This window comes from Neolamprologus brichardi, chromosome 3, assembly GCF_056152115.1.
Source record: "Neolamprologus brichardi isolate AB-2024 chromosome 3, ASM5615211v1, whole genome shotgun sequence".
Classification (NCBI taxonomy): Eukaryota; Metazoa; Chordata; class Actinopteri; order Cichliformes; family Cichlidae; genus Neolamprologus; species Neolamprologus brichardi.
The window spans coordinates 30,383,059-30,392,500 of NC_142106.1; the positions used below are offsets into that span (position 1 = coordinate 30,383,059).

At 40.4% G+C, this 9,442-nt stretch overlaps 1 protein-coding gene across 1 annotated transcript in view; it reads right to left on the reverse strand.

The window, feature by feature from the left end:
- Positions 1-1,351: 1,351 nt before the first annotated feature.
- Positions 1,352-9,442, reverse strand: part of LOC148104186 (Fc receptor-like protein 5) — a 10,979-nt gene continuing 2,888 nt past the window's right edge. Inside the window, exons 4-13 of the mRNA XM_087838292.1 lie at positions 8,853-9,116; positions 8,452-8,730; positions 8,279-8,281; positions 6,959-7,237; positions 6,568-6,843; positions 6,066-6,365; positions 5,521-5,781; positions 2,379-2,432; positions 1,540-1,774; positions 1,352-1,469 (exon numbers count right to left, since the gene is read on the reverse strand). Of these exons, the coding sequence (XP_087694418.1) occupies positions 1,352-1,469; positions 1,540-1,774; positions 2,379-2,432; positions 5,521-5,781; positions 6,066-6,365; positions 6,568-6,843; positions 6,959-7,237; positions 8,279-8,281; positions 8,452-8,730; positions 8,853-9,116 (2,069 nt within the window). The remainder of the gene's footprint in view (positions 1,470-1,539; positions 1,775-2,378; positions 2,433-5,520; positions 5,782-6,065; positions 6,366-6,567; positions 6,844-6,958; positions 7,238-8,278; positions 8,282-8,451; positions 8,731-8,852; positions 9,117-9,442) is intronic.

A 9,442-nucleotide genomic window follows, 5' to 3' on the forward strand; every position in this document is an offset into this window, starting at 1 on the left:
GGTGTCCAAAGGCTCCAAAGTTCTTCATGTCAAAAACGAAGGTTGTTGATTTTGAGTAGAAATGTCTAAAACTGATATCATAAAATTGGACATCTGCTGATACTGATATGAATCCGATATAGTGTATTTTATAATCAATAAAAGTTAAGTTTTAAAAAACAAAACACTAAAGCTATTCTTTTATACCTGTATGCAAAAAAATACTCTACACCAAAAATATTCCACAGTTCAGCAATACGGATCTTTTTATTTAAACTATTAGCAGAACTTTAAATGTAAGTATTTAAAGTAATATTCAAAAAGTAATTTAAAATGCAATTTTATGCAGATTCCAAAAACTCTTTGGTTCTGAAAAAATGTGTAATATCAGCACAAAATAATGTTTGCATTCAACAACTTAAAAAACTAACAAACAAAAAACAAGAACTTGTAGAATGGACGCTTTTATACTTACAGCTGAACATAAATAGACATCCAGTGGTAAGTATGAAAAAAGTAATTTTCATAGTGTTTTTGAACCACAGAAAATTTGTTTAGCCTGCAACACTGCGTTTCGCAAAGTAAACCTTGAGTCTATCCATTGTACAGTCAGACTTGACAATGCAGAGTCAGGCAATGAAAACGAACAGATGTCAAAGCTCCATATATCGGTTGGTAAGCTTAACATAGGAATGCTTTACAAACATTCAGAGATGAACTTAAACACTTACTTTACTTCTCTGGGATAGCTTGCTCAGAGATTAAGCACATAGCGAGGCTCCACATGCTTTCAGTGTGAAGTAACTCCAGACCCTCGACAGGTCTCGCACACAACAGCTGCTCTATCACGTGACACATACTTCTCCGACGTGCTAAGGTCTAAAGTCATGACCTGGGTTACACCATGTAGTTTTGTGAGGCACTTTTATGATAGTTAATGGAGGGGATTACATTTTTATTTTCCCCTGATATCTGATCCAGTATTTTAGGTCAGGATCCGGCCAATACCGATACTGTTCATAGGATCGGTCCATCCCTAATTTTGACCATACACTATGTACCATACACATCATTGCAGTGCTGCAAATATAATGCTGCAAAGTAGAAAGTCCGGGGGAACACCGAACACACATCGAATGGCCCATGGCTGCACCCCCCAAAGGACACCCCAAAGGGATGGTCGAATGCCTTCTCCAGGTTCACAAAACACATGTAGACTGGTTGGGCAAACTCACATTAACCCTCAAGTATCCTTGAGAGGATAAAGAGCTGGTCCAGTGTTCCACAACCAGGCCAAAAACTGTATTGTTCCTCCTGTATCCAAAGTTTGACTAACGGACAGACTCTCCTGCACCCTGATTTCCAGCACTCACTAGATTTTCCCAGAGAGGCTGAGGAGTGTGATCACCCTATAGTTGGAACACACGCTCCAGTCCCCTTTCTTAAGATGGGAGCCACCACCCCGGTCTGCCAATCCAGAGATACTGCCCCTGATGTCCACGCAACATTGTAGAGATGTATCGATACTTATCAGCTGCCTCCGAATTCCAACAAGCTAACCAAGCCCGATAGGACTCCTTCCTTAGCTTGGTGGCTCCCTTCACCTCGGGTGTCCACCATTTGGTTCGGGGGTTACCCCCATGACATGCACCAACCACCTTGCGGCTGCAGCTCAGTGCAGTGGCCTCGGCAATGGAGATGCTGAACATGGTCCATTCGGACTCCCCGGTCTTTCTCAGAATGCTGTTGAAGCTCTGCCAGAGGTGTGCGTTGAAGATCTCACAGAGCAGGGCCTCTGCTAGGCATTCCAAGCCTCACACCCTCACTATAAGTTTAGGCGCACCAGGTTTGTTCAGCATCCGCCCCGGTAACCCTATCTCGGGCAGGGTGAACTGTTCCCTTGATGGTCTTCTCATAGGGGTCTTCTGAATCGCTTTTTGTCTCGTCCCTTACCCAAGACCAATTTATTATGGGAGAAAACATAGGCCCTGGGATCCCTGGGACACACAAACCCCTCCACTACGGTAAGGTAGCAATTCATGGAGGAGTGGGTATGTTCCGCTTCTATGTAAATGTCATGGCTCAGTATAGTCTATCCCTAATCATTCCAAAATGCAGAAATGTCAGTCCTACATCTAGGTGCACCACTTGACTATCAATTTTTATCACTTTGTCAGAGACTGAGTGTAGAGTATCATCAGGAGACTGCTCCAGTGGAAAATTCTTAAATGGAGCAAGGCACCGGAACCGGTAGGATCTCTTGGAAAGAGTCCCCCAGTTTTTCTTCCTCGGAGTCAACATCAGATGCCCTCATGTCGCCAGCACAGCACAAACTCTATATGAACAAGGACACAGAATATCTGTCCCATTTTCATCAGGTAGTTGTCCTTGGTGCCCACCTGCTTTGGCATTTTTGGTGGCTCCCTGTGAGTCAGGAGCAGTGCCTGTAGCTGCTAGGATATGAGGAAAAGAGATCATTCAAGAAAGGGTTAGAGGCCTGTGATGGCTTCACCCCAGTAAGGGGTGCCGGGCTAGAGCAAAGGAGCCCCCTCCTATTTTGAGCTGGGACCCACCATGCTGTCTTCCCTGGGAGCCCTTCTACAAACCGCTCAAGAACCACCAACTCCAGCAGCCATATATCCTTCTTTGATAGCCCAGGCTATAGCCATTTTGTTGGATCTGAAGTGCCAATTCTCCACCTCAAACCTGCTCCTGGGGAACCACCAGGGATCTTTCTGGGAGAGGCCCAGGCGGTCCAGAATTGCATCGTAAATGTCAGCAAAGCAGCCTCCCATTGCTGGTTGCAGCAGACATTACTGTAATTGCTCACAGTGCACGGCCTCCTGCTCTCCATGCATGGCAGCAAGCTTATTTTTGTTCCTACAGCAATTCACACTCAACACTTTTCAGCCATCAGGTCTCTGGCTCAGGTCTCTACCCTCTTCTCTGGTCTTAGCCGATTACTATAAATGGAAGGCATTAGAATATTAATCGCATCTGCCCTGCCAGCCTGCCTGGCACTGCCCCCAAACTCACTGCCCAACGGTTCCCAATTGGCTGGTCATTATGATGGTAGTTACCTTCTGTGTCCAGTCTGTCCCAGTCTAATTTCGGTTTCATTTTATGGGTGAAGTCTGTTTTGTTTGGTATTTCAGATTCTGTCTGTGTTAAGTCTGTGTGTCGTTGTCTGGGTCTCAGTGTCAGAGGTCAACAGGTATTTGTGTTTTTAAAACATTTCTGCAGTTCAACTGATTAGTGTGTGTTAGCTGGCTTCATAGATAGATAATGCTGGGTATCATCTGTATGACACTGAAAATGTACATGCATTTAATGATACTACCTAAGGGAAGCATGTACAATATAAACAGAATTGGTCCTAGCACAGAACCCTGTGGAACTCCATAATGAACCTTACTGTGTGTCAGACTCCCGATTCACGTGAGCAAATTAGAGTCTATTAGCAAGATTCAAACCACTGCAGCCCAGTAACTTTGATACCTACAGCATGATCTAATACAATATTATGGTCAACAGTATCAAACACTTCACTGAGGTCTAGCAGAAGCACAGAGATGAGTCCACTGTCAGAGGCCATGAGGAGATTATTTGTAACCTTGATTAAAACTGTTTCTGTACTGCGGTGAGCTCTGAAACCTGACTCAAATTCAAATAAACCATTCCTCTATAGATGAACAGTTGGCCGTATTACACCTACTCTTTCAGTAAAGTTTTGAGATAAAAGAAAGGTTATCATATGATTAGGTAACACAGGTGGGCCAAGTGACAGCTTTTTAAGTAATGGTTTAATTACTGCCAGTTTGAATGCCTACTGTACACAGTCCATTAGAACACATTTCATATTTAAGATTGAAGCATTGGGTAATGTTCGGACTTCTTTGAGCAATCTTGGAGGAATAGGGTGTAACAGACACACTTTGATGGTTGGAGCACATAATTACTAAAATTAACTCTGAAAGTTCAACTGAGGAGTTTCAGGAAACACTGTTAAATGTTCAGTTTCTATGCTGTATGTCAGAACAAGATCCAGAGTGTGCTTAAAGTGATGGGTGAGCTCTTTTACATTTTAAAAGAAGCAAATTGATTCAAATAATAAATAAAATGCTGTGTTAAGGCTGACATTTTCAGCATCTACATTGATGTTAAAATCACCCACAATAATTATTTTATCTGAACTGACCACTAGGGGTGGGCGATATAAACGATATACAATAGAAATGATATAAATTTGGCCAACGATAGAGATTTTGACTATATCACTCTATCGCGATAGCGCATGTTGATGATGTCATCAAGCTGTGCCTGTTTTGGTCGAAAGCCTCGCAGCGGCTAAAACCATTATCATCTGCAAATTATGGCGGGCGACAGTCATAGCAAAGAGATGAAGCACTTTTGAAATATGGGGAAAGCCAAAAACTGCGCTTCCTCCACTTCCGTAACATTGATTCATTAATGTTGAATTCTTTCGCAGCTGCTCTATTCCCATGTTGTTGCAGTGTATTAATAACTAACCTCGTATTGTCGATGAATAATCTCAGTGGTTCTCCTGACTGAAGTTTGGCCCGTGTATAGCATCCTGCAATTGCGATTGCATTTGTCCCCAACCACCAGAATCCCTCATGTTAACTTTTATCGAGTGGAAAAAAAGTTGACGTTCATCCTCCAGCTTCACTGTGCTAATGTTATGCTAACATAGCTGTGTCGCTAGAAATCACGTAGCACAACATTATATACCAGGTAGTCCAACTTCAGTAACCCTGCAAACGCCACTGCTGTTTAGTTTGCTGTCTTCATTTATGTTGGAAGTGGTAGCAGAGCTGTACGTCTTAATTAGTTTCAAAAATCTCTCAGTCAGAACATGGTATGAAATGTTTAGGTGGAAACTAGCGAGCTAACTTCCTGTTAACTTGTAACTCCGTTAAATTTAATAAATTCTGTTTTCATTGATGCATGGATGTTAAACTTAATTGTTACACCCGATAAAGCAGCAACGCTGATGATTTTATTAAAGATGAAATAATTTAGACCGTTTTTAACTCTTAGTGTTCGTTTGACTTTGGGACCTGAAGAGGACGGAGTTTTGGACCCAGATTACTCGGCGAAGCTCCTCACTACGGCAGCTGTAATGCTCTGACAATCCATCAAGCAGTGCAGCTTACCAAAGTTGTACTAAAACATTTTTTAACAGACTTTTGCACGCCCAAATTGGTTTGAGGTCAGTAAGCTCAACCAGAATTCATACATAAGGCACACTCTTGATTTTTGAGAAAATTAAAGGATTTTAAGTGTGCCTTATAGTGTGGAAAATACGTTATACAGAAGAAAAGAATATATCGTGATATATATCGTTACCGCTCATACTTTAAATTATATTGCGATATGAATTTTAGGCCATATCGCCCAGCCCTACTGACCACTAAGTCAGATAAAAAGTTTGAGAAGTCACATATAAACTCTGAGTAACATTTTTAGTTTTCCAGTTAGATTTAGTTAAATGTAAGAAAAAAATGTATAATAACATACTCTGTACAGTGATGTTGACTGCACTGCTGAACTCTCCTGATCCAGACTCACACCAGTACACTGCAGTATCTGACTTTGATGTGTAGATGTTACACATGGATCCAGTCATTCTCCTACAGACAGAGTACAGTCGGCCGTCCTCAGAGAACTTCCTCACTCTCCACTCAGTGAAGTTTCCCTCACAGGTCAGTGAGACAGAGTCAGAGGTGAAGTGTTGCACTCTGTCAGGACTCACTGTGAGAGACGCTGCTGAATGAACATCTGGAAACAACATGCAGTGAAGAGACAAAGCTCAGGGTGGTGACAATTAAATTATGACAATATAAATATTTTTTATGCTTTAATGATTTTTCTTTCTTAAGATCAATGTTAATATTTCAACAATATGCACTGTTTGTTTTGATTAAACAGGTTTCCTTTACTGTGAAAGGCAAACTAAAATGGAATAACAAATAAGCCTTAGGTATATTTTAAATTTTAAAAAATGGTTGGCTTTGGTTTGGCTGCTATTGCTGATAGAGAGTAATAGAGAGAATCAAACTGACCTGCAGACCAGACAAACTTTGGTTGACTGTGATCAGTGTGATACTCTGGGTCTGCTCTTCCACCTCTGCACACATATCCTGCTGTGTGTGTCTGTCCATGAATGATGTAGGAGTCCTGTGCAGTCCCACTGCCATCAGGTAGCAGCTCATAACTGGAGGATTTCTCTGATAGATCAGGAAAAGCTTTATACCAGTAGAAGCTCCATCCTGCAGACGGATGTTCAACCTCACAGTTCAGAGTTACTGAGGCTCCAGGACTCAGCCATGATGGAGACACAGTGAGGACAGGACGGGGTTTATCTGTTCAACAAAGATTTTCTCTCAATGTTTCGTCTCTTAACTTTGAATTCAATATCACTAAAGTGTTGACTCACAAATATTTATGATGAACTTTAAGAGTGAGACTATCTAAACATGTCAAATATCTCAACACGTACTAATAAAAACACATTTTTACAAACTGTTTCTATTTCCAGGTTAAATGAACTATGACTCTACTTACTGTCAGAAACTGTCAGTGTGACTGAATCACTCCACTCTGTTGTTTCATGCTGTGAACTTTTCATTCTGCCCTTACAGCGATAGTTTCCATTGTTGGATGATGAAGCAGATCTAATCCTGTATTCATTTTGATTTGGAGCTTTTATCATGCTGTTTGTTTCCCACTCATAATCCCACTCAGTGTCTCCTCCACGGATCTCACATCTGACAGTGATCGTCTCTCCTCTGTATATCTCAGACCAGTTTGGATACAGAGTCACAACAGGCCTGTTTGACACTGTTACTGTTCAAGAAAGTACAATAAAAACACACGAATGTCAAAAATGTTAATGCCTTTTGTTCTTCATCTTCCTCCTTAATCAGGAATTTATCTGACTATATGTTAAACTGACCAGTTTTCCCAATCCTGACTGACTGGCTGTCCTCTGTGTAGTAAACTGGGTTTCCTCTTCCTCCTCTGCACCTGTAGAGTCCTTCCTGTGAGACACTGATTTGTCCATTTGAGTGGAAAACTGCATCTTGTGTGGTCAGGGCTTCAGAGGATTTCTCATCTCTGTACCAGTAGTATTTCCATCCAGATGACGATGATGGGTTCACAGAGCAGGTCAGGGTCACACTGCCCCCTACTGGAACAGTTGTGTTATCAGCTCTCAGTTTGGCCTTTGGTTTATCTGCAGTTCAGTTTAGAAAAAGAACAAAAGTCAATGACTGAATCGTGTATATGCGGATGTTCACTGTTCATAGACACAAACTACATCTTTCTTGGCTGCTACCTCAACATTCAATATTTAGCATTTACTGCTATTTACACTTAGTTAGATCAATTAAACTGTGTTGTGTTTATTATGTTGCTTTATTTTTTGCTTGTTTCCTCTTTTTTTCTGTTTTTCTCTCAACAGGTGATCTGGGACATTTTATTTTCTTTTTAAGTTCCCCTTCTCATTGCCCCTCTGCTTCTGTTTCATCTTTCTTTCTCCCCCAGCCACGTCTGTCTCATCTGTAACAACCAAAAATAAACTAAAATAAAGTAAGATAAAATAAAATAATAACAACAAAGGTTGATCAAATGGACCAATACTGCAAGGCCATGATGATCCACTTGGTAAATTAAATCTGTTGGGTATCTGTGTTCAGACATCAATTCTGACAGCTAAAGAAACAGGACAGGCAAAAAAAAAAAAAAAAAAAAAAAAAGGGGGGGGGGGGGGGGGGGGGGAGAGTAAATGACTGAATCAAAACAGTTTAAATAACCAGATGGAAATGGTGAACATCACCACATTTTGGTGATCTTGAAGAGAAACTAACTGTAGAATCGTTTTGATCGAAGCTGTGAAAGTTTTATATTTTTTTGGCTGTATTTAAAAAGTACTTGAAGATTGATTAATAACCTGGTCCGTCTTTAGGACCTGGGAGTTTAAAGGGATCAACCTCAATCAGCCTCCTGCTAAAGGTGAGTGGAAGTGACTCAGAGTTGTGAGAATGTTAATCATAGAAACAGTAACATTATTTTTGGTGGTATGTCTGTGTTTGTTTATTTATTTTATAAGATGGCAGTATTTGATCAGATGGTAGTTCAGAATTACTTTTATTATTTTCTTTATAGAAATTGTAGATCAATTGTTATTTGTTTGAATATATTATTTATTTATCCTGTTTATATCATTATTGTCCTCAGGTGATGGAGCAACAGGTCAGCATTGGCGTCTCTATACCAGCTGAAAGTTCATGACACAAAGTGGTGACAAACTGTCTACAATGAGGCTACTATCAGCTGCAGCTCTTTGTCTGACTAACAATGTAACATGCTTTGTAGACCATTGAATTCTTCCTGTGCTGACCATTATGACATTTGTCAAATGGAGATCACACAACAAACATGACTTACTTGATGCTGACAATGTGAAGGCTTCACTCCACTCTGTTGAAGAATATGAGTCATCTCTGCGTCGACTCTTACACATGTAGTCTCCACTGCTGGACTCAGAAACTCTGAATGTCACATCATTATTGTGTGTCCACTGTGTGGGTGTCCTGGGTCCTCTCCATTCATACTCCCACTCAGTGGTTTCACCTCCTTCCTGCACCTCACATGTCAGAGTGATCGTCTCACCTCTGAATATCTGAGGCCAGTTGGGTTGTTGTTTTACAACAACTTTATTGGAAACTGTTTACACATATTAACAGTTGAGATACAAATAGAAACATGAAATCAACACAGAAAACTTCACATTGTATGTTTGATAATCATGAGTGAATGTATATTTCAAACTAAATGACTGAACTCACTGGTTTTCTCAATGGTGACATCATCACTTCTATCAGTGTAGTAAACTGGGTTTCCTCTTGTTCCTCTGCAGCTGTAGATTCCTCCTTCAGATACTCTGATATCTCTGTTTTGTTGATCTCTGATTTGAAGTTCAGAGGTTGTTTGGATTCGTCCAAACCACTCATATTTCCATCCATCAGAGCTCTGCACAGAGCAGGTCAGTGTCACACTGCCCCCTACTGGTATGATTGTTGTTCCTGCTATCAGTGTGGCGCTGGGTTTATCTGATGTTATGAAAAAGAAAAAAATGTACATCTGATAAAAAAGGTAAAAAAAAAAAAATCTTTTTTTTTTTATTTTAAAAGATTTTTTTCATGTATTTCAATTCCCCCCCCCCCCCCCACACAAATAAAATAAAATAAAATCTACAAATGTCTTAAATATATATTATATGTTTTTTTCTACAGTTTAAGTCACTTTAAAATTTTCTAATTTCTGTCTCAACATGGTGACAGAGCCACAGTAATTCAGGTTGTAGATCTCTAAATAAGCACAGTATGAATGTTTGTTCAATCTCAGGCCTGAAGAATTCACACTGAATGTAAACTAA